Source organism: Talpa occidentalis, unplaced genomic scaffold (genome assembly GCF_014898055.3).
Source record: "Talpa occidentalis isolate TD23 unplaced genomic scaffold, MPIMG_talOcc4v2.1 talOcc4.9, whole genome shotgun sequence".
Taxonomy (NCBI): domain Eukaryota; kingdom Metazoa; phylum Chordata; class Mammalia; order Eulipotyphla; family Talpidae; genus Talpa; species Talpa occidentalis.
In genome coordinates, this window is record NW_023605305.1 from 29,290,826 (window position 1) to 29,316,290 (window position 25,465).

Genomic DNA, 25,465 nt, shown 5'->3' on the forward strand with positions numbered 1-25,465 from the left:
ATGGCACCCTCGTGGTTTCAACAAATTTTGGCTCAACCCTTCTCTTTGCTGTTCCTCCTCTGCACATCCTTGCTATTACTGCTAATAGTCAGACTGTACCAGAGGAGGAGAGGGCTCCTCAAAGCCCTGCACCTCTTTCCTGGACCCCCTGCACACTGGTTATATGGGCATAAGCAGGTAAGAAATAAGCTGGGGAGGTTGAGGCATGGAGTATTACGTATTAAGGTGTTAATAAAAGTCAGATTTGTGGAGCATTATGCAATATGTAACATAGTTTCATACCTCTTTGAGTTTCACAAAAAATTTCTATGCTGTAGGGAAGATAATTATTGTTATTCCCAATTTCCCAGACGAGAAAAGTGAAGACTAAAATAGACATGCCACTTTCTGATGTTGCACCTCTATGTGCAGAGGAAAAATTTGAGCCCAAGTCTTCTGATTCAAAGCCACAGTCCTTACTGCTCAGAAGCCACTCAGTTTCCCCCTGGTGGCGCAAGGGATTAAGCACAGCACTATGAAGCAAACTGCAGCCTCTGTTCGAGGGCTGGCTGGGTGATAACAGAAGATACACCAAGATGCCTAAGAAGCTGGAAATAGGGGAATATTTAGCAAATTAGAAAGGACAGGAGCTGCCAGAAGGGCATAAAACGTACATGAGACTCCTCTGTTTTCAAGGCAGAGAAAGCCCAAGTGGGGAAATGTGGACAGAGCAAGAAATGGTGAATATCAATTAAATTTCCAGCCAAGAATTTATGTTTACTATTCTACTGGATTTTCACAGCAGTTTTATGAAATCGATATGGTTTTCTTGACTAATCACATAAAGTAAGTGAGGACCTGAGGTTCTAGGTACTAAATCAGTGGCAGGTTGGGATTCGAACTTGAGTCTTTATGGCCCCAAAGCCTGCTCTCTTGCTCTCTGCCTCACCACCAGCTCTTTCAACATTCCCCAGACACAGGATCCATTGCTGCAATTGGGAAGTTCTGGATATGATGTAGCAGGTCCCTGCTTACAGTTTTCTGTGACCTTGCCCGCTTCGCTTTGCCCAAGGGCTGACATAACTTGTGTGAGAAGGCCCTTCCCAGGCAGTCCCAGCCCACCTCTCCTGACTTATTTCCCAAACTCAGCCCGCATGGCTCCCCTCCATTCTCAGTGATTCATTCTCCTTTCTGTGATAAACCAGATTTCTTCTGTGGCTCTATAACTTGACACAGTCCATTGAATCGAAACAGAACTCTCTTACCTGTTCCCTCACACAAATTCCATTGGTCTTTTAGCCCCGGTTCCAGAGTCCCCTCCTTAAATGCTTTTCTTGGCACCCAGCGAAGCCTTGACTGGGCCCTCCTCTCAATCTAATCTTCCACAAGGAAAGAGTAGCTGACTGAGGGTGGGCTGAACCTTCACTGGGGCCAGCAATGTGACGGCAAAGGCAGAAGGTCAGATTGTCCGCTCTAGTGGGTCATTAATAAGGAGCCATGAAATTCATATATGTGGGGAGAAGTGACATGACATGTGTTTGTGCTTCAGGAAGGGAACTCAGCAGTGTAGACAGTCTGCACGGTACAAACTGGTGTGAGAAGGCCAGTCATCAGCAGGTGCTCAGGATAATATGTCTGAGGTGCTGAAGACACACAGAGAAGAAGAAAACTTGCCTTCAGCAGAGCGCGGCACTACCTGATGGGGTGTTGTCCCACCATCCCTGAACGTAGCTTGTGGCTACGTTCAGAGGGGAAAACTTCCTCCTGGATTGATTCCCATTACTAATTCACAAAACTCCCTCATTACAGTTTTATCCAAAAAAAGAATTCGAGATGCTTGGTGAGCTGATCACAAAATACCCCTGTGCTATGTCCCTCTGGAGCGGACCTTTTATGGTGTTCTTCCTTATCTATGACCCGGAGTATGCCAAAATCCTGCTGAGCAGAAAAGGTAAAAACAAAGATGAGCCCACAGTACAAAGCGAGACAGGGTGTCTCGGGGTGTCTATAGTGTGAGGGAAAGACAGATGGAAGGGTGTCGAAGGGAAACCATATACTGACATATTGAAGGGAAGTCCTCTGTCTCCTGGACCTCAGAACCATACAGGGCTGTTATGGAGGATGAGCTGGTCCATTTCCAAGCATGGTCTCCCCCCATAACAGACCTCTCCTAAACCTCCCACTACACCTGACACCCTCAGGGCTTGCTTTCTCACCACCCACTGTGAAGACCAAGACTGGTAAGGATTGAGGAGGTGGTTTGCTGATAGCTTGACCTTAACACCTGTGTTGGACAGAGGGGGGTGACCCCTGTGGCTATTTTATCCACTGAAAATGTCCCTTCTTTGAGAATGGCCAGTGCTGACTGAAGGCTCTAGCAAGTGACCACTAGTTCTCTGTAAGGTCAGTGGTATGGAAATCCCACAGAAAGACAGGGCTGCTTCTCACCTCTCTCACCCGGGAGGTCCACAGGCATCCTGTGCTGGGCATTCCTCAGCACCTGCCCGCATGGAAGGTGGATCTTTGCCTCCCTCTCCCAGCTAGACGGCTCTCCCCCGTGGTGGCAGGGCAGGAACTGTGTCGGGCATCCATTTTAAACTTTGATCCTTCTTGTATTTTTTGTTTTTCTGTCTTTGGACCTTCACCTCTACAACTGTGAGAAATGAGTGTTTGTTGTTTAATAGCCGCCTGATCTGCCGTAGCAACCTGAGCTACTACACGACCCTGCTGAGCTCCACAGAGGCTGCAGCGCATAACCACTAGCAAAACCCAAGGGTCCCAACCCCCCCACACCCTGCCATTACTCTTTATTTTCTGTTTTAATAATGGTCATTCTAAGTGAGTATGGAATGATAACTCATGGTGATTTTTATTTGCCTATGTCTAGTGATTAATTATGTTAGGCACTTTTCATGTTCTTATTGGCCTTTTATATTTCTAGTGGAAATTTGAAGTCCCTTGATCATTTTTAAAATGAGTTTCTTTGTTCTTTTATTGTTATTGATTTATAGGAGTTCTTTATATATTCTAGATGAATGACTTGCAAATATTTGGGTTGCCTTTTCATTCTGCTGATAGTGTCTTTTGATGTACAAACATATTTAATGTTAATGAAGTTCAGTTTATTCACTTTTTCTTTTTTTTGCCTGTGCTTTTTGTATTATATCCAAGTAATCATTGCCAAATCCAATGGTATATTTTTTCCCTTAGAGTTTTATCATTTTAACTCTTATAGACTATTTTGTAGTGATTTTTGTATATGGTATAAGTTCCATATTTGATTTTAAGTACATAGATGGGGGGAGAGAGAGATAAAGAGAGAGAAAAGAAAAAGAGAGAGAGACTGAACAGCCTTTTAAAAATACATTTGTGAGTTTGTCTGAATTGATGGAGGTTACAGAATGATGATTTATATCATTTCTTAAATATTATTCACCTTTTATTAGCCATAGTGGAGAGTTCTTCTTATCCCTTCTTATCTCTCTCTCTCTCTTTCTCTCTCTCTCTGTCTTTCTTAAGGTGACGTTGGTTTTACATTACAGTGTAGGTTTTAGGATTACAGCTTCACACCTGTTCACATATTTGATATCACACCACATCTACTACCAAAGTTCTAATAACCCTAAACCACCAACTAATAGATCCCTTCTACCCATTCCTTGGACCCCTACCCCACCCCTACCCATCTGGTACCCACCATTCTGTTGTCAGAATTCAAGAGTTTATTTTTATTTTGTCTTGTTTGTTCATTTCCTTTATTTCTTTGTTTCCACTTATGAGTGAAATCATACAGCATTTATCATTCTCTTCCTGCTTATTTCACTTGGCATAATCCCCTCAAGTTCCATCTGTGTTGTTGTAAAAGGCAAGATTTCATCTTTTTAGAATTCCGTGCTATGCCGTTGTGTATGTACACCACAGCTTATCTAGCCATACAGCGATGGGTATGTGGGTTGTTTCCCTGTCTTGGCTGTCATGAATAGTGCTGCAATGAACACAGGAATGCATGATCTTTTTGAATCAGTGTTTTCATGTTCGGATAGATACCTAGAAGTAGAATTGTGCGTCATACAAAAGTTCTACTTTTAATTTTTGGAAGACTCCCTCTACAGTTTTCTAAAGTAGCTGCACTTTTAGTACTGCTTTTGCTTGCCTATGGTTTCTGATAAGTCAGGTCTTTATTTTCATTCACCTTCAAGTACTTTTTAATTTCACCTTTGACTTCTTCATTGACCCAACATGTTGTTTATTTTCCACAAATTTATGGTTTTCCCCTCCATCTTTTGGTTTACGTCTAGTTTCATACCATTATAATCCAAAGATATGTTTGATATTTTTCAATCTTCATAAATGTATTGAAACTTTTTTTGTGTCCCAACATGTGATACATTCTTGTTTTTTTTTTTAAGATTTATTTATTTATTTATTTATACAAGCACTGGGTACAGTCAGAAGCGCGGGAGGGTGAGAGAATTCACCAGAGCCAGAGGGGAGAGCAGAGCAGGCAGACTGACAAAGTACACTGCTGAGGGGAGCAGTGGGCGGCAGGAGAGGTCTGCGTGCCATGTGGGACCTTTGCCCCGTGGCCAGGGATGGAACTGGCACTGCAGAGGCTGCTGGCAGCTTTGCAACCCAGTGCTCAACCGCTGTGCCACTGAGAAGGCCCCATATGATATATTCTTAAGAATGTTCCATAAGCACTTGCAAAAAATGTTTATTCTAGTGTCTTGGATATATGTTCTGTAAATGTCTATTAAGTCCATCTCATCCAATTTGCCATTTAAAACATCCTATTTAGCTTATATATATATATTTTTTAAAGATTTATTTATTCCTACAAGAACTGGGGTACAAGCCAGAGGAGCAGGGTAGGGGGGGTCAATAAGAGGATTCACCAGAGACAGAGTGGGGGGCAGAACAGGCAGATGTACTGAAATACACTGCTGAGGGGAGCAGCAGGCGTGACAGGAGAGGTCTGCTGTGCCATGTGGGTAGCTCCCTGGTCAGCCAGGGATCGAACTGTGTGTGCTGCAGAGGCTGTGGATAGCTTCACAGTGCTGTGCTTAACACTTTGCACCACCAGGGAGGCCCTTATATTTTTAATATCAGCTTGGAGGTTGAGCTGCATTTACTTTTCCAGCAGATGGCACTGTAGTTTGATCATTTCCCCTTTGCTGGCTTCTGTATGTACTGCAGTCTGTCTTTTTATAGTTGCTGTGTCTGCAGAGGGAGGCAGGGCTTGGAGGGGTCTAGGTTTTGTGGCAAATGTGCCAGAGTCTGGTTCATATTTGTTGTACCACCAACATCTTTCCTCTCTTGCGTCCCAGATATCAAACTCAGCAGTCTTCCATCAGTACGCATTAAGAGGTCAGTGAGGGGTGAGCGGTGTCCTGAGGGCAAGGAGGGAGAGTAGTCTAGAGCCCTTTTCTGTTGTCTTTCTCACCAGGCCCTCAGTCTGTGTGCAGTACTCCAGCTCCTCCTTATGGGCATCACCTGGACCAAAGATGGCTGCCTCCATGCCATTTCCATTCTCCCCTCCCCAGGACCTCTGGCTTGACCAGCGGTCCTGTTGTATCCCCTATCCTGACCCCAGCTTCCAGGCATTTCTGTCCATCTTCCTCCTGTCCAGTGAAGCCTTACTATCCTCCATGTACCCTCTGGCACAGTCTGTGTTGGCTTCTGAGGTGCAAGGGGTGATTCGGTCTCACCACAAGCGTAGTGGCAGGAATGGGCACAGTGCAGGTTTTCTGATCCAGCAGACCAGGTAAAGGAGGAGTCAGAGTCCTCAGTGGCTTTTGCAGGTCTTTTATTTAGATTTACCAGGCATATGGCAGGCAGGGGTGCTGGGGGGCCAGGAGGCTGGCAGGCCTCCCAGCCCCAGCAAGTCTTCACTCTATCTGGGCTCTCCGACCTTCTCTCATGTTCTCTCTACTTCTCTGCTTTCCTGCTTCCGGTCGTTCTTGGCTTCTGCTGGCGTCCCCATGACGACACCCTTATAAACTCAGTCTCTCAGCCCAGGTGCCCGCCATCAGGCATGCATTCAGGACCACAGGGTTCCCTCATCTATCCTAATGGCGGGAGGGCAGAAAAGCCTGATACTTTTTCCTTACCCTACAGCAAGTCACAGGAGTCTCCCAGTACAATGCCCCTCTGGTTAATTATTAGATGTTTCTCCTGGGAGTGAGAGCAAGGAAACTTTTCTGTTGCTATCTTGGTCTATACCCTAGAACTTCAGTTTGGTTCCTTTTTATAATTTCTCTTTATTATTAGCCTCTAATTGTTCATATATCGTTCTCTTGGTTTCTTTTAATTCTTAGCCCATGGTTTCTTTAGTTTTTTGAGCTTAGCTCTGAGGCTACTTAAGACAGTTGATTTTAAATCATCTGGTAAGTCCAATGTCTATGCTTCCTCAGGGGAAAGTTTTTGTCATGACTTTTTGTGGAAAATGTGCCATATTTTCTTTTTTCTTTTGCATGCTTTGTAAATTTTTGTTTAAAAACAGACATTTCAAATTTTATGTGAGAAAAAGAAAATGCAAAAAGAGGGGACAATACTCTCCCAATCTTTGAAGGTTGATTCGGTGTTGGAGCACAACTTCAGTGTTCCGTCAGACCATTTGTGACTTACATTAGCCTTCTATTTCTTCTTGTGCTTGGTAAAAGTTCTAGCCAAAGTTGAAAGCTTATGGTCTTTCTCAGGGTGCTCAGGTCTTCTCTGTCATGCAGCCTGCCCTGGACGTGTGTAAGTAATCCATTACACACGGGACTTTTTCAGTGTCCCAATACCTTCCAAAATTCTAACTCCCAGATTTTGGTGTGTATATTGTTGCCTCAACTCTCTTTCCTTCCCAAGGCAGCAGTGTTAGTTCTTTTGCTTCCCCATGTTTCTGAGAAATATTTTGTGCATTGAGAGAGTTCCAAGCTAGGCAAAACATAGGTGTAGGGACAGGACCGGACACAGTGCAGGTTTTCTGATCCCATGCAGACCGGGTAAAGGAGGAGTCAGAGTCCTCAGTGGTTTTTTGCAGGTCTTTTATTGGGGTTCACCAGGCATATGGCAGGCAGGGGTGCTGGGGGGCTGGCAGGCTGGCAGGCCTCCCAGCCCCCAGCAAATCCTCACTCTATCTGGGCTCTCTGGTTATCTCTTTCGGCTTCGGCTTCTACTACTGCTGCTGGCGTCCCCGTGATGCCGCCCTTAAAAGCACAGTCTTAGCTCAGCTGAATCCCATCTACCTATGCCCACACCCTATTCCAGGTGCCCGCCATCAGGCATGCATTCAGGACAAGGATCCATCATCTATCCTGATGGCGGAAGGGCAGAAAAGCCTGACATTTTCTTATCCTACAATAGGTAAGACCCCAGTACTTTGGAGTACACGTAGAGATCAAAACAGAAAAACATAATTTGGCCCAGACAAGCATAAACAAGACCCACTCTGCTTTCTCCAGGACCCAGGAACCACTAAGGATGCAGGCTACCATCTTTAAGATAGCCTGCCTTGGAGAGGAGTATAAAGCAAGGCTGCATTAAAATGCCACAAAGCTTTCTTAGCCTGTGTAGGGTAAGGTAAAAGTATCAGGCTTTTCTGCCCTCCTACCATTAGGATAGGTGACGGAACCCTGTGGTCCCAAATGCATGCCTGATGGTGGGCACCTGGAATTGGGTGTGGGCATAGGTAGATGGGATTCACTTGGGCTAAGACTGGGCTTTTAAGGGCGGCGTCACTAGAACGCCAGCAGAACCATGAGAAGAGCAGAGAAGCAGAGAGTACCAGAGAACGCTGGAGAGCCCAGACAGAGTGAAGACTTGCTGGGGGCTGGGAGCCCTGCCAGCTGTGTACCTGGTAAATCCCAATAAAAGCCTGCAAAAGCCACTGAGGGCTCCAGGACTCTCTCCTCCTTTACCCTGTCTGCTGGTATCATAGAAAACCTGCTCAGTGCCCTTCCTGCCTTTACAGGCGGTTTCAATAAACTTTCTCCAGGTTAAGTGTTTAATTAGTTGTTGTAAATAATTGACTATCTTCCAGAGCTGTGATAAAGTTGCTTAGGATACTTTTGCCAGATTTTTTGTTGTTATTGTTGTTACTCTGGGAAGGGAGAACCTGGGGTGATTCTTGTGACAACATAGTCACTGATAGCACTCCCAGATTTTATCCTTTATTACTCTGTACCATATCCAAGAAGAGATTTGCTTGATTAGTCTGAAATATAAGCATATATGCTCTTTCTAAACAGTTCTGTAAACATCTTAGAGCGACACTGTCAATACTCTTCAGAAGATATCCAAAAATTCTAGGACTATCTCCCATCAAGCAAATGTGGGGGATGAGGAAAAAGAAGTAGTTAAGGAAAGATCCAAATCTGGGGTAGGGAAAATAGAAAATATGGTGATGCCTTTAAGTAAATAGAGAAGGAGGAAACTGATGGGGAAGGGATGGATCTGGTTTGGATACCCTGAGACTGAAGTGCCCGTGAGTTACAAAAGGGAGCTATGCAGAAGGCAGTGGTCTTACACTGCTGTATACACGTATTTGTGTAGAGAGAGGAAAGATCACTGGAGTGTAAGTGAGGGGCTGCCCTTAAGATCTCTCCTTCCTCTCAGGTGACAGGATCCTGAACCAAAATAGTTTCTAGATTTATATCACCTGGGCTCTTGTAGCAAGTTAATCTAATGTCAACAACACTCCTTTTCCAGGTGCTCATGTTTCCTTCCCAATTTCCACTTCCCTGTCTGTATCCTATGGAAAGGCTAAAGACCTCAGTGGGATGAATGAAGGACAGTGGTTCTTGTTTTCCTTGATGTATGAAACCAATGGTGTATCATTCACCTTTCCTTCTAATTCCTCTGTCCATCTTTCTCAAACAATTCCAACAAGTCTACAGAACATATCAAAAACCTTCATCTAGCTTTACATGTAATTCTGTAACTAAAGCTAAAATTAGACCTTTGAAATGCCATGACAGGGTTCATACACACTCACAAATTTTGCTTTTTTATCTCTAATATCCTGGGCCTGAAACCAAGCCCCCACTTTCAGGTGGAATTTGAAAAGCTCCACCTTCTACCATCAAGTTGCCCTCAGAGGTGAAGTCTAGAAAGCTCCACCTTCTACCATGGAGTTGGCTGTGAGCACCAACCCCTGGCTCAGAGGTGGCTCCTCACTGTTCCTCTGACAGGCCCACTTCGGTTTCCACAAAGGAAATCAAACTCTGGTCCTGACTGCTATTCCCATTAACCTCATAGCTCCAGGTACTGTGAGTGAGGAAATAAGTCACCCCCCTTTTGTACTTGTGACTTTCTTGACTTTGCCCGAGATTCTACGGACCAAGGAAGTAACCTCCAGTCACTTTGCACTTTGACTATTTGTGTTACCTCTAAGGCATATGAAAACAGACATTCTCTCATATTAACTGATAACTTTCACCTACCGTCATCTTTTGTCTCCTTTACAGATCCCAAAACTACTCTTGGCCACAAGTTCATTGAATCCTGGGTTGGTACATATATCTTCTGATCCATTCCTATTTGAACCCAGGAGAGGAGGCTGTTCTGGTAGACACCAAATTTTCCACATCCACTTTTACCTCCATTTACACCTACTTTTGCCTCAGAGGCCTTTGCTCAATTCTTCTCTAACTTTTCCTCTTATTCTGTCAATTTGGGAAGCAGTCCATTATTGCTGGTATAACTGGAGGTAGAGGTAGAAAAAGAGGAGGTAGCCAGGGGGCTTCATTCTCTGTCAATTTCTTCCCTCCTCTACCAATATTGCAACCCCCAAATAGTCCCCATCTCAAGGGCCCTGGAAAAAGAAGGGTCCCTCAGCCTGATGACATGGACTTGAATGATAATGGTGACCTAGAAGAAGCTGCTCTTGTAAAGATTGCTTAAGATGTCCCTCCACTTTCCCAGCCCTGCTTCTCAATTCATGGCTAGTGGCCTTTGCAGCTGGGTAAACTCACGCCAGAAGGTCCAGAACGTGGGTCCTCTTATCCCCAGATCCCTGCACTGGAACCTTCTTATCTTCTCCCCAAATTTTCTCCCTGACATGGAATTCAAGATATTTTTCACCTTGAATTTCACTTTCCGTTTTCCACAAACCAATCTTCCCTAAGCACCTTGCTCATGTTATCAATTTGAGAGCACCCACTCTCTCCTAAACTAAACCTTTCTTGAGTTTCGTGGAGATCGTGGGCCCATTTACACAATGGGGAATGAGGAATAAAAGCTCCCTGAGTCCTCCCCCATTCGTCCCCATCCTGAAGAGACCAACGATGCTGCTTGAGTCTGGGACTTTGTGTCAGCCTAAGGCAGTTTTTCTAAAAGTATGGGCCAGAACTGGCTGGGATCCTTGTTATAATTCAAGAGGTTTTACTTCCATTCCAAATTCTAGGAGTTAGTGACTCTGAGAGATTGAACACAAGAATTTAATAAACTCTTAGATAATTCTTCTCTAACCTAAATTTGACTTCTACTCATCTAGACACTGAGGTGTCTGATCCTCAAACAAGATGGATGGAACTTCTTTTCAAATTTCAGTGCAAACTAATGTTCTGGTTTGCGATGACTTCCCAGTGTTTGATCTATTCATTCCTTCAAAGCTCTGTCCACTCTGTCCTCTCTCAGCAGCATAGAGAGGATTGCTGCCTGCACTCCCAGTTTTCCCTCATTTCTCTGCAATATGAATGTGTCCCCTTCTCATTTCACAAGGTCAAGGACTGGTGACTCTGAGTGGTCCTAAGTGGCAACAGCACCGCAAGATTTTGAAGTTTGGCTTCAACATCAGCATTCTGAAAATTTTCATCACCATGATGTCTGAGCATGTAGAGGTGATGCTGGTAAGAAAGATTCCTATCAGGTACAGGTGATGCTGGTAAGAGAAGAGAGATTCTCGCTAGGTTCTGCAGGGAGTTTCCACCAGTCACATGGAGTAGGAGATTCTGAGCTCCCACAGAACTATGATCACAGTCATTGATGGGGTCACATGATCCTTGGGCCATGAGCATCATGAAGACCTGCCGAATTATATACCCTGCATCTGTCACTGGGGTGGACTTGGGGTAGGTGCTTAATAAGAGCTACTTGAATGAATAAGTCAAATAGACTCACCAAGTCGGGAAGAGTACAAGGCACAAAGGCCAAGCATCATGTCCTATGGCTCATACAACAAGTAGGAATGCCAATACCGGGGACAGCCCCATGCTCAGGAGCAATCAGGAAACACTTCCTAAGGAAAGTGACTGTAACCAGGGCTTGGATAATCAGCTAGATAGATATGGGTGTCAGAGAGAGAACAGGCCACTAGGAAGGGGGGGAATGGAGTTTTAGCTTCTTCTGAGGTAGGTAGAGGGCAGAGGCTTCATGAGGCCACAGATAACCCATAGAGAAGACAGTCTCCAAGCCTGTCCTCTTGGAGGTTGGGTGGCACGTGCATTCAAAGCTAGCATGTTTCAGCAGTCCTGACAGGTGGTATGAGAACTTAGAGCCTATTTACAGATTGTAACTGTCTCAGGTGAGCCAGAGAAGCAACCAAACCTGACTTCACAGTGAAAGAAAAGATCTTGTGATTTCAGAAGGCTGAATTCTGTGACCTGTAAGCTGGGTCCAATGAAGTAAAGGGAACAAATTTTCTAGTTTTGTGTGAGTTGGCACCACTTAGAAGGTGCAAACAGAGAAAATAATAGTAGTAGCGTTTTGTTGTGCCAGCAAGCACAGCCAGATTCACATTCAATTCGGGCAGATGGAGAGAGAGTCCTGGATCCGTCACTGGATTTTTAAGACTTTAAAGCTCTCAGGGAACCAGGTACACAGGCCGTTAGGCAGGGAGGCTGGCATGCAAGGAGGCAGGCATGGGCCAGGCAGGGGGGGCTGCTATGAAGCAAGCAGGAAACCGAGCCTCCCAACTCCTCATGAATCTTTTTCTCTGGTGTTCTCTTATGGTCTTGCCTGTTTTGCAGTCACTCGTGCCCTTGTATCCTCCCCCCATAGCCGTCCTCTGCCTCTGAATGATGCCGCCCTTATATCCCTGCCCTCTAGGCTCAGGTGTGCACACTTACAGATGCGTGCACACCCATGCTCCAGGTGTCCACAATCAGACATGCATGCCCCACACCCATGCTTACAAGCACCTTCTGCATCAACACGATGAAGGCTGCAGGTGATAGCCACAGAAGCTGGAAATGTAAAAAGCCTGATCAACTTCATTTACACTACACCTTCCTTGGTCACTTAGTAGATGTCAGACACTGGGTGATCTACATGCAGGACTTCAGTTCTATGTGCAAAGACTCAATGAAACAATGACATGGGGTCACCTAAGTAAGTCACCTTTCAGTATATGACTCGCCTTGGATTTCAGCCTGTTCTGATGGCCCCATATTTTCAAGGGTGCCACACTGCTGCCATTTCTGACATTGTCACCATGCCCACCTCACATTCTAAAATTAAAATCAAAGCGAAACATACAAATGCAGTGATAGCCAATCCCTTATGAAGCACTATTATCAGGCTCATTATATCCTCTCATACTGCAGTCTTACAGCTTTGGTATTATTATCCCTATTTTTCTATTAAGGACTTTGAAATTTAGAGATTTAACAGTTTGTTCAAGGTCATAAGGCAAATTAGAGGCAGAGCTGGGGTTCAAATTCAAGCCCCCATATGGAGCACAAACTGGACCCAGGGACACAAAAGAACTTAGAAATTAGAACCAAACGGGTATGGGTAGAGTTGTCATCTCTTGCCCCAGGACAAGTGGGAGAAGTTCACGGCCCAGGACCCCTATCTGGAGATCTCTGAACACATCTCCATGATGACCCTGGACAGCATCATGAAGTGTGCCTTCAGCCACAAGGGCAGCATGCAGAAGGACAGGTCAGTGATCAAAGAAAAGGACTTGCTCACTAACAGCCTTGTCTCCCGCTGAGATGATGTCCCTTCTCTCCTCTTCCAGCACCCTCAACTTCTACCTGGAAGCCACGTTCAACTCAGCAACCTCACCTTCCAACATGTGCATAATATTCTGTATCACAATGACCTGATTTTCAAATTGACTTCTGAAGGCCAAGTCTTTTCTAAATCTAACCAAGCCGTTCACCAGCACACAGGTACGTCCTGGGCTCGGCCTTGCCTGAGTCCTCTCTGAGACATTGCATTGTGTGAGACACAGACCCCGGTTAAGGATGCCTCTGTTGTGGACATAGAGCATGGCCCTCATTTAGAAATTAATTCTGAATTAATGTGCTACAAAAATTGTTGGTAGAGAATATTACATTGCTGAGAATGTATCTGCATCGTAATGTTCAGAGTAAGAATTAATACAATAAGCAAACATCACTATTTGCTTCGTTTGTTTGTTTTACTTCACAGCTGAAGCCAGAAGAAATCTGGCTTCGGATTTGGCTTCGGCAGTGAAGTGGCTTCAGCTGTGAAGAAAAACAAAAGTACAAGGAGGCAAATTTCTGTAGGAAGATGAGGCAGGATGACTTCTGAATAAGCACAGGGCATATGTGGGTGGCACGCTGTACTCAGTTTATCACATAACAAAGTTCATCCCTGAGTATTCCCTTGCATGGGTTTTGGGGCTTTGGGCATGGACAATTTAGGGGAATCTACAATATGCCTACCATAATACCCATTTAGAATTATTCCATATCCCCAATTTTCACTTTATGTTGATGAAATTTGCCTCTCTTTCTCTTATAATGCTTGTCTTAAAATAGACTTTGTCTAATATGATTATAAATAACCCTTTTTTCTTTTGGTTAGTAATTTAATAGTATATTTTTCTATCCTTGTGTGCTACATTTCTGTGTTCTTGTATTTTTATACAATGCATATCTAGGTTTTGTTTTCAATCCAGTCTGAAAATCTTCGTGTTTCAGTTGATGCATTTAATCTATTTATATATTTATATATCATGCAATAATTGAAATATTGATAAGTTTGAGTCTAAACCTACCATATTACTATGGTGCTTCCTATATAACCTGTTTATTTTTTATTCTTTTTAACTATTTTGAATTACTGAATCATTTTATAGTATTTTGTTTCCTGTTTTAGCTTATAAGTTTTCCTTTCATTTATTTTTAGTGGTTAAGGCAGAAATTACATCATGTAGTCTTCATTCGTTATTAAACACTTGCATAAATTATTACATTAAACACTTCCTTGAAAGTGCAAAGATGTTAGGACATTTGCACTCTGCTCCTTCCATCTTTAATATACTTTTGTCGTGTATTTTCCGTCTATGAATGTTTTAAACCCTAGAAGACATAGTTATTGTTGTTTAATGTCATCAGTACTCATTTACAGGAGTCCACGCACACTTTCCAATGCTGTTCATTCCACTGTGCATTTGTGTGGTCGTTTTGCTTGTTAATTTGTTGTTTTTTCCCTGGTTTTGTACCCATTTCCTCTTTCTTGAAACTCCCTGCAGGATTTCTTTTATGAACCTGTCAGTGATGAATTGTTGCTGGAGAGCAACTTTATTCCCTTTCCTTTTCAGATGAGAATTCTAGGTTGGCAATGAATGCTGCCAGGGTTACCTACTGAAGTTATTATTTACACCCGGTAGAATAGGCTTGACCTGACTTCCTTTGATGACAAAACTAGATAAATCCACCTACAATTTGTGTGAACAAGTGCTTTCTGTTTTCTTAGTTGTAATTTGGAAATAATATTACCTACACTGCATAGTTTATAATGGGATAATGTTATGTATAGCCATTAAGGACATTTCCTAACATATCAGGTGCTCTAAAGAAATTCTCATCTCTTCCCTATGAAAGTTACAAAAGCAGACAGACCTATAATAATACATCAACAATTTTGTTAATGTACCAGCACACAAAGCAAGGTCAGGAGGAACTACCCATAAGACTTAAATGAGTTAGATTCTACAACTATCCTATAAGGCAACCAGAATGATGAGTATGTGTCTGTGTTATGCTGCTGCAGGCAACTTTTCACCTGAACACACACAAGAAAAGAACTGATAAATCAACTGTGTTTACCCAATATAGTCTAAGGGAGCAGAACTAATATGTGACTGAGACAAAGGAATCACCTGCTCACCTATAGTTTTGGTATCACAAAACAAAAGGAAGGGACTGATTTTCCTTAAGATTTCTCTCTATGGTTTTTTTTTCCTCCTTCTCTCACCTCTGACATTCAATCCGATGATAGTTCTACAACAGGCTCCACCATTAGATATAATATCTCAGCTTTCCCCTAAACATTTCCTTTGAAATACATCTTATTCATTTTTATATAATGAATAGGTTATAGAAACTTTGCTCAAGGATTAGAAATAGTACCTAATATGAACAAATTATACAACATTGAACTCTACTTATATGCCAAGCATCTCCAACCTTGACAACAACTTTGTATGTTACTTTTGAATATGCTTATTTGATGAGAGATATTATGATTCAAAATCTGTTGACCAGGCATGGGCCCATTTTAAAGAAAAAGTATAGTTCATGGTACCACCCATCACTACCTCAGAAAGAGGATAAACTAGAGGATCAACATAGAGCATCAGCCTCTCTGAACAGCATTTGGCTTTGATGGGCTTTCTAGAAACCATGGTAATTAAAATATATAAAAATATGTATTTTTCCTCCCATCTAGAGAAAATAATCCAGGACCGGGAAGAAATGCTTAAGGGTGAGCCCAAACAAGATGCTACCCAGAAAAGATACAATGACTTTCTGGACATTCTTTTGAGAGCCAGAGTAAGTCTCCCAACTTTTGAAAACACTTAACTAATAATTAAATATAAAGAAATAAAATTAAAGTAACAAATGTATTAGAAAAACCTGCTTGATTTGATGGATGTAGACTGAACTGATCTTGTGAAGATAAGATTCTCTGCTTCTGGGGCTTTGCAGGCTTCCAATATCACATTTTAGTCTCCCTGTTCCCAAGGTCACAGCTACTACAACCTTCTTCCTAAACATGTGATCCATAGACCAGCTGCACCAATAAAGGATTAATCCTACCCTCAAGGATTAGAATCTTCTTTTTAACAAGTCCCTAGGTGATTCACATGTAAGTTAAAGTTTAAAAACTCCTGTCTAGAATATAAGGATTACAGTTTATTCCTATCCACTAGTGAGGAACACAGTACTTAGTAATCAGCTCTTGGGGGGTCTGTGTAGTATCAATGAGAAAACCAAGGAATCTTGGAGGTTAAGTAGACCTTGTTCAAATGCACTGTCTACCGCCTCCTTGTCGTGAGACTTTCAGCAAGGACTTCACATCTCAGAGTCCATTTTTTCTTCTGTAAATGAGGTAAAGTTCTAATTTGGCAAGGTTGTACAGATTAAATAGAGAATCCCTCAAAACAATCATACTTGATAGTCGCATATACTTGACCATTGTAGTTGACAAGGCCAGAAATCCTATAAGGATCCAGTCGGTTGATAATATGTAAAGATTCTGACACATGGTAATAAAAACAAGTTACCACTTATTAACTTGCTTATGCACCAAGAGCCTCAAACTTTTACTAGAATAACCCTGCAAGGTACCTTTGACCAGCTTTGAGTGAAGAGAAACTGTGACTCAAAAGGTAAAGTCAACGGCTCAAGGTCACATTCTTAGAAAGAAACAAAATTAGGATTTGAGACATTTCTCCCTGAGAACACAACCCTTGCTCTTTTCATGGTACCTTAAAGATACTCTGTGTTAAATAGAATTTACCACCCTCATCTGTCAGTGTTTAGTAAACCTTTGCTGAATTAAATAGACCTGGATTATTTAAGGGAACAAAAAACTATTCTTTGTACCCAGTGCTCATTATGTTAGCCTACTAAGTTCTAAATCAAGGCTATAGAGAAGGGGGCAAGGGGAACCTGGAAACTGAATAGAATTTTCAGAAGTTGATGACTTTCAAAATAATATTTTCTGGTTATAAAAATAATATACTTTCATTATTTAAAAATTGAAAAGACAGAAAACAGTAAAGGGAATGAAAGTTATCAGCAATCCCATTTAGTAATATGTGTTTTCTTTCACTGTATTATCTATTCAATATGTATTTCTAATACTTTTTTTTAAGAATATTGAGTCACAAGCTTCCCTGTTATCAACAAGAAATTATTCAGGAACATAATTTTAGTTGCTACATAATTCTCACTTCACAGATGGGCCATAATTTATTTTACCTTTCTCTATTATTGGCCACTTAGGACCTTTCCAATTTTTGACTATGATATTAAGTATCCTTTACATAAATTTCTTGGGCAATTTTAGATGTTTTCTTAGAGTTTACTTCTTTAAGTAGAATTACTATATCAAAAAATATGAACATGTGGAACTTTTGATTCATTCTGCCCAACTGAATTCTGTTGATTTGTAGATTTTTTTTTTACAAAACCCAGTATTTTGATGTACATCTAGTTAAGTTTTGAAAATAGTAAAAATTTTAAAATCATACCATATTCAATGAATTAATTTTGAATTTGAAAGCATTAACCTTTTCTATGACCAGTACGATGATGGAAGGAAATGATTACCCATAGTCAACTTTGTATACAGATCATCATCATATTTTTTCAGAGTGAAAACAGAAAAGACTTTTCTGAAGAAGATGTCTTGGCTGAAGTGAAAACATTCATGTTTGCAGGACATGACACCACGTCCAGTGCCATCTCCTGGATCCTTTACTGCATGGCAAAGTACCCTGAGCACCAGCAGAGATGCCGGGACGAAGTCAGGGAACTCCTGGGTGATGGGTCTTCTGTTACCTGGTAAGCTCTGTGTCCCAAATCTGATGTTTCTCCTCAAAACTTAATTTTCTCTTCTGGCTTCAAGGAACAAAATAGTGTATAGAGATCATATGTATCTATTTAAAAGGGTAAGAAGGGAAGCTAGTACCCTATGTTGTTTTAAAGATAGTCACTAATCCTATGCAGAAAAATACTGTGTCAATCAGACAGGACGTGGTGGGCCTTGTTTCATTACTTTTCTCACATCAGGCAATGGTGCCAGGGCAGAAGGGATGGTCTCCTGGCTTGTTTATGTTATGGAGGGCAGGAATATGAAAGGGAATTCTTGGAACTTTGGACTTGACCAAATAGATTGTCCAAGTGAGCAATCTAATGACTTAAGGAGGAAAGGAACACACACCCATCCTATTCCTTTGTCAGCATTCCCTATTTGGGGTGTTGCCAGGATTTGAATCTTACACTAAAAAGTCTAAACAGCAGCTTTAGCATTCTGAGTCTCCTTGGTTGTTGGGTATCTCATGGTGCTAATAAAGCCAAATTGATTCATGTGTTGAAAACTTTTCAAATTGTCAAACATAAGACACATTTTTAAAAAGTATAAGGAATACAATGTACATTTTAAAATGTTGTGTAACAAACACCAACATATTCCCACTCTGGCAAAAAAATATATATATATTTATATATATATAAAACCAGTGCTGCCAGAAACCACAAGAGGTGTTTTCCTGACTTACATTGTTTGTTCTTGTTTATACTTTTGTTGCCTAAGTATGCAACCACGGACACTAGAGTTTAGTGTTCCTTGTATTTGAGGAGTATAAAATTGTACTTTCTTTTGGCTTCCTTTGCACTTTTGTGAGAACCACTCATGTGTCAGAGTCACTGTTTTTCAGATATTTTCCTTTTATGAAATTCCACTATGAATATACCACAATTCATTTATCCATTCTAGTGTTGATGACCATTTCCAGAACATTCTACCGCATAGTTTTTATAATTTACAGTTACCTGCTAAAATTTTCATTCATGAATTTTATCTCCTGCTAAGTAAGAAAAAAGATTTTTAAATTAAGTTTCATAATTTCAATATCTAGAATCCCTGTGGATCTGTATTTGTGTGTGTTATTTCTTGCTGAGGTTTTGTTGTTGTTTTTTTATGTTGTCTGGGCTTATTTTGTATCTGGCTAATTTTTACAGTGTAACAGACAGATTATTGGCTGAATTGCTCATAGGCTTATGATGATGTAAGTTTCTTCCAGAGAGGATCTCATTTGTTTATGCCAGGTGCCTATAATCATGCAACTCAGAGTCCCCTGAATGTAAATGTAGGAATTTGGATAATTAAAAACTGAGCTGTTGATCCAGGAACTGTTTGTGTACTTCTGGTTTACTCTTTACCAGGTGCCATCTTTAAATTCCAATTCAACACAAGTAGATTTCCCAAGCATCTAGACTCAGAGGGTCCTGGACTCTATTTCTTGTCCACTTAGCCACAAGAGGCTGCCCACAGCAGCTCTGAACCTCTCAGATCAGCTTTCTGGAATTGGCAAGTCCCCACACATCAGGATCCAATCTCTTCACTGCCCTCCTCCCTCTGACCTGTGTCTCCTCATTATGTCATTAGTGCTCTGATATGTTCAAGCTGTGTGTGAGTGAGCGTGTGTGTGTGTGTGTGTGTGTGTGTGTGTGTGTGTGTGTGAGTGTCTGTGCATGTGTGCTGCAGGTTGGAGAATGGGGTCCAAATTTTCTGGTTTTCAGAGCTGGAGCTTGGGTCTGAATTATTTAGTACACTATTACCAGAAACAAAAATCTATTCAACCTTGATTGGGATGTTTGTATCTTCTTTCCTTTTTATCTATCATTGTCACCAGAGGCTTCCTAAATTATTAGTCTTTTCAAAGAACATTTATTTAGCATTCCTAACTTTGTGGATTTTATGCTTTTTATTTCCCTCATTTTTGCTTCTCTTGTATTCGATTTTTTTCTTCTGCTTCTCTACATTTATTTGGCATCCCACGCACTTAATTCCGGGTGCATCCCTCTGCAGCTCCAGACGTGTGCTGACAGTGGGTGACCACTGGCCTTCCCCAGGGAGAGCCCCAGGTTCTGAGTCATAGCTCAGTTCTACTGTTACACCAAAAGCTGGGCTTTCCCCCCAAAATACCATCTCTGGGTCAGAGCAGCAACCTCAGCAAATAGCTCCTCACTTCTGGGAAGGTAATCCTTTCCATGATTCCCTCACAATTGAGTTACCTCATTGATGCTTTTAAAAATAGTTTTTAAAGTTTCATAAGTTTTTCCCCTCACTCTTCGTCCAGAGGGGAACTCTGTGTTCCTACTACACTCTAACCAGAAGTACTAATTTGTTCATCATAGAAGAAAACCCAGTCAGGATATAAGCAGAACCCACAAGCCCATCCAACTAACTCACAGATGTGAATTAATGTCCACACCACACAGTAGGTGTCTGGGGCAAGACTCCTATATCTGAGAGAAAAACTTTCAGTTACATGTGTGAAAACTGGCTCATGTTAACATTTCGTTTTTCCTAATAGAAGAGTGATTTGGCCCATCAGAGTCCTCTTTTGGATAAGGAAAAAAATTAGTCCTAACAAAAAAGAGAAAAAATGGGAAAAAGCTAGGCTTTCAATCCTGACCTCCTCTCCCCATCCCCGGTGTGCGTCCACCAGGGAACACCTGAGCCAGATGCCCTACACCACCATGTGCATCAAGGAGTGCCTCCACCTCTACCCACCCATCACCAGCGTGGCCCGGAAGCTCAGCGAACCCATCACCTTTCCAGATGGACGCTCCTTACCTGCAGGTCGTAAAACAACACACTCATGTCTCCAAACGACATTTGTCTTTAGAATCTGTGATGGTTTGGACCAGAGGGGTTCCTAGTTCTTAGAGGGAGAAAAAGAGCAGAGAAAGAGCAGAGAACACTCAGGAGGTCTAAGATAATCAAGGTGCAAAGAGCAGAATTCTGCCACATGCACAGAGGGAGGGGCCGGAGGCTTAATAAGGCACCATGGCTTTAGTGCTGGGCCTTGAAAGACGAGATGAGAAGGCAGCATTGCAGATAGGTTGAAGAATAGACATGAAGCAGCAGCTGCCTGCCAGCTCCCCTCCCTGTCCACACCAGCAAGGTTTACTAGAGCCACTCCTGCAGCCACCAGGTCCCAGGAGCCACCGAGGAAAGCTGTGGGACTCAAATAGAGCCGTGACAAAGCCAGGGCACAGAGCCGAAGGCCAAGCTAACGTGTTCAGCCTGGGTTGATCAAGCAGGAGACTGAGGCTGAGCTGGGTGGCGTGATTATAGTTCTTCTTTTAGGAAAGTTAACTTGCCAGTGAAATGCAAGATGGGTTAGAAAAGATAATATTAGAGACCTGAATGAATAGGCTGTATTTTATCTTTGACCTATGTTGAAGTATTTTACTATGCTTCCTCCAATCTTAATGCTCTTTCAAATGCTAAGTTTGAGTGGACAATTGCAGTGGTCCTGATAAATGCAGCAGTATTTCATGACAGCTGTGCTACTATAGTTGTGTAGTGGCAACTAAATGTTTGTGTCCTACAAAATTAACTTTCCTAATGCAATGACAAACAATTAGGGCCTCCCCGGTGGCGCAGCAGTTGAGCCCCGGGTTGCAAAGCTCCCCGCGGCCTCTGCGGCGCCAGTTCGATCCCCGGCTGCTCCCCAGCCACCGGAGGAGGGTCCCACATGGCAGACCTCTCCTGCCTCCCGCTGCCCCCCTCAGCAGTGTACTTCGGTCCTTCTGCCTGCTCTGCTCCCCACTCTGGCTTTGGTGAATTCTCTCACCCTCCCACGCTTCTGACTGTACCCAGTGCATGTATAAACAAACAAACAAACAAATAAATAAACAAATAATAAAATAAAAAATAAATAAATAAAAATATAAAAAAGCAAACAATTATATAATATTTAATACTAATTAATATTGTAGACCTTACAAATATAATACCAAACTTTCCCTGATAATAAAGAATACATATTCCTTTCAAATGCAGATAGAACAGTCCTTAAAGTTGGCTGTAGATCAGTCCGCCAAGAAAAATGTAATTCTCAAAGAGAAACATTACAAAATAAGTCTTTAAGCCCAATCAAATAAAAATGAAATTTGATAACACTTTCCAAAAGGCTCACTCACAAGGAGACTTAAAATCTGTTAACTCTTCCAGATGGTCTCACTCATAGCAGGAATCTAGAAAACTTAAATAAGAGACCAGGAAAAAGAATAACTGTAAGAAAGAAAAAAATTTTAAAAAAAATCAAAATTGACAAACAACTATGACCAGAGACACTTTATGGAGGGTGGGGGGGCGGGGAAAGGAAGATTTGGGGTCAAAATAAGGGGGTTGCGATTGTATGGGGAATATAAAAATAAAATTTAAAAGAAAAAAAAATCTGTTAACTCTTGAGGCAAAGAAGAATATGAAACAAGTCACATCAGAACTACCTATGAGAATCAGTAGGTCCACTACTACAGCAGTATTCAGAGACAATGTTATAACAATAAATCTTTTATGCAAAATACAAGAAATAAAATAAATATTGATGTCCAAAATCTGAAAAACATTACAGAGTGAATTCAAAGGAAGAATTAATGAAGATAAACACAAAAGACAATGCTTCTGAAGGTAAAAAAGCTCTACAAATAATAGAATGTAATAGCTGATGCGGGGAGGGTTTCCAGCAGTGGTGAGATTTAAGTTCTGTGCACATAGATTTGAAAAACTAAAAACTGAGATAAGAAATTTCACAATATATCTTTTACCAAAACTGATCATGGTAGAGAAAAATAGTGTAAATGTGCCAATTTAGAACTAGAAAAAAAATTACAGAGAAAATTTTCAGAGCTCTTAAAAAGGAACCAAGTTTATCCAATTTTGCAGAAAATTTTCAGCCCTTTAAAGACTATGGGGGGGCCTCCCCGGTGGCGCAGCGGTTGAGCGCTGGGTTGCGAAGCTGCCCGCGGCCTCTGTGGTGCCGGTTCGATCCCTGGCTGCTCCCCGGCCACCGGAGGAGGGTCCCGCATGGTGTGCAGACCTCCCCTGCCGCCCGCTGCTCCCCTCAGCAGTGTACTTCGGTCCTTCTGCCTGCTCTGCTCCCCGCTCTGGCTCTGGTGAATTCTCTCACCTTCCCGCGCTTCTGGATGTACCCAGTGCATGTATAAACAAACAAACAAACAAATAAATAAATAAATAATAACATGCCTCTATATAAAAAAAAAAAAAAAAATTCTAAAGACTATGGGGACTCCCTGGTGGCACAAGGGGTTAAGATGCAACCTATGAAGCTGTCTGCAGTCACTGCAGCACGAGTTTGATCCCCGGCCAAGGACCTACCCACATGATGCAGCAGACCTCTCCTGACTCGCCCGCTGCTCCCCTCAGCAGTGTACTTCAGTCAATCTGCCTGTTCTGTTCCCCGCTCTGTCTCTGGTGAGTCTTCTCATCCCCCACTCCTCTGGCCTGTACCCCAGTTCTTGTATACATAAATAACTACATCTTTAAAAAAGATAAAGACTATGTATCTCAATACTACTGAAAACTGTCTAGAGCATAGAAAAATAAAAAGGGAAACTGGAAAACTTAGGGAAGGATAACATTGACAACAGACTTTATAAAGATTTATAAAGATTTATAAAGATTGCACAAAAATATTTTTAGATAAATCTCATATACATCAATACAAAAATTCTCAATATCAGTAGACAGAATCTAAATAAATAAAATACATAAAAATGGAAAAACAAGGGTATCATGACCAATTAAGTTGGTCATATTCCAAAACTGCAAATGTAGTTCAGTATCAGGAATCCACTAATATAATTCATTTCATATCAGCTGTCCTCATGCGGTTCAATGGCTACAAAGTTTAATAAAATTCCATCTGACTGACGAGAAAAGCTAAGAAACAAAACAGTAAACGATATATTCATCCTCTGCTTAAACTTTTCAGATTTTAAAATCCTTGGCATGACCTTTACTGCTTCATGGCACAGGCCAGGCTGACCTCTCCAGGCTGATCTTTTGACACTTTCCTCCCTGAGCCTTATTATACAGCCTCCTGGTCACCCATAGTCCCCATGCTTTCTCAAATCTCGATGCTTTGCTCCCTTCCTCAAGCTCCTAGCCAAATCCTCGTTATTTGATTTGCTTCTGCCAATTTCATGATACTCAGTTCAGAAGGACTTGCCTGGGCCTCTTTCCTTAAAGGGCCCTGGGCTCTGAGGATGAGGAACCCCTCACGATTCCCAGAGCATCCTGGGCTTCCCTCTGACTCATTACTTTGTGTTCCAATTGCTCGTCTGGCTGAGCTCCTTGAAGCCTGGAATAGATTCTATTGGTCTCCTTAGGGCCGACAGAAGGGTCTCTACAATGAATGCTTCTGAAATAATTAAATAAATGGTAAATGTATAATTCTTCCCCTTAATTAAGACATTCACGAATGGGTGAGGCTGTGACAGAATCTTAGCTCATATGCTTTCTCCCTTTTTACTCTGTTTACTCAGGAATGTCCTTGTTTCTCAATATTTGGGCTCTTCACCAAAATCCCGCTGTCTGGGAAGACCCTCAGGTAAGATTATCTCAAATCCCACCTGGTGTCTCTAAGGGAGTCCATGGCAAGAAGGAAGAGAAGCACCGCCACGGTGGAGGGCACATCTACATGTTAGGAAAGAACAAAACCCCTATATTCCTAAGAGAAAAATATGTCCCCATTTGCTGTCATTGCCAGTGTCCCATGCTGAGGCTCCTCACCAGAAGCCTGTCATCCCCTTTCAGGAAGTTAGGAGGTCAGAGGAACGGGGTGGATGGGTGGATTGACACTGTGCTGTTTAACCACGCTGTGCCCTGCTTTCATTTTCTAATGTAGTCAAACTCATCATGGATTGGGATGTCTCGCAAATAATTTCTTACTGGTCATAATCAAAGAAGCAACATTATGAACTCTGTTTTTTAAGGATTATAGCATATTTGAGGCTAACTCTTTGGGAGAATTGTTCTCACTCATACCCAGGGCTAACCCGACACTGAAAAACAAAGCACTGGTGGGGAAAAGCAAGTTCCTTGGCCCCGCCAGTGCTCTGACCAACCACACAGTCCGAGAACAACAGGATATACTAGTCAGAAACCCCACACCCTCCACCAGATGCTGGGGCAGGAGCTGGGTGACTGGCATTTGATTTGCACCCCCCACCATGTTTTGCATAAGTCATAAGCTCTGTCCACTGGGAAATAAGGAAAAGGAAAAAGTTAAAAATGTGATTGTCAATTTTATATGACAACAGCACTTATTTACTATAAAGGGAAAATAGTGAAGTCAATAGATTTGGTCAAGCCTGATTGTGTTTTATTGTCTTAATGATTCACTGCTGTGTTTAATCATAGTGACCTGTTTAATCTGTCAGTAGTTTACATCCCTGCTTCCTCCAGATGTTTTCAGTGGCAGATGTTGGAGAGCATCAGGTTGGGCTTATAGTATCCAGCCTTTGTAAATTCCTATAGTTAACTTTTGGAATTGTGTTAACAATGTGTGTAAGGATTTTTGGGGGGGAGGGGGTGGGGATTGGGGATTGTCATTTTCATTACAGGTCTTTAAGCCCTTGAGATTCTCCAAGGAAAATTCTGAAAAAAGACACTCCTATGCCTTCCTACCCTTCTCTGCTGGACACAGGTAAAGACTCAGATGGTGAACTTGATGGAAACATATTATAGTTTT

The 25,465-nt window shown here is 42.0% G+C and overlaps 1 protein-coding gene across 1 annotated transcript in view; it reads left to right on the top strand.

Annotated features, from left to right (window-relative positions):
• Nucleotides 1-25,465, top strand: part of LOC119237237 (cytochrome P450 4Z1) — a 26,346-nt gene continuing 881 nt past the window's right edge. Inside the window, 12 exon segments of the mRNA XM_037501366.1 lie at nt 1-177; nt 1,789-1,930; nt 9,432-9,476; nt 10,687-10,814; nt 12,725-12,849; nt 12,929-12,960; nt 12,963-13,082; nt 15,613-15,716; nt 17,545-17,735; nt 20,408-20,541; nt 24,258-24,322; nt 25,338-25,420. Coding sequence (XP_037357263.1) covers nt 1-177; nt 1,789-1,930; nt 9,432-9,476; nt 10,687-10,814; nt 12,725-12,849; nt 12,929-12,960; nt 12,963-13,082; nt 15,613-15,716; nt 17,545-17,735; nt 20,408-20,541; nt 24,258-24,322; nt 25,338-25,420 — 1,346 coding nt within the window.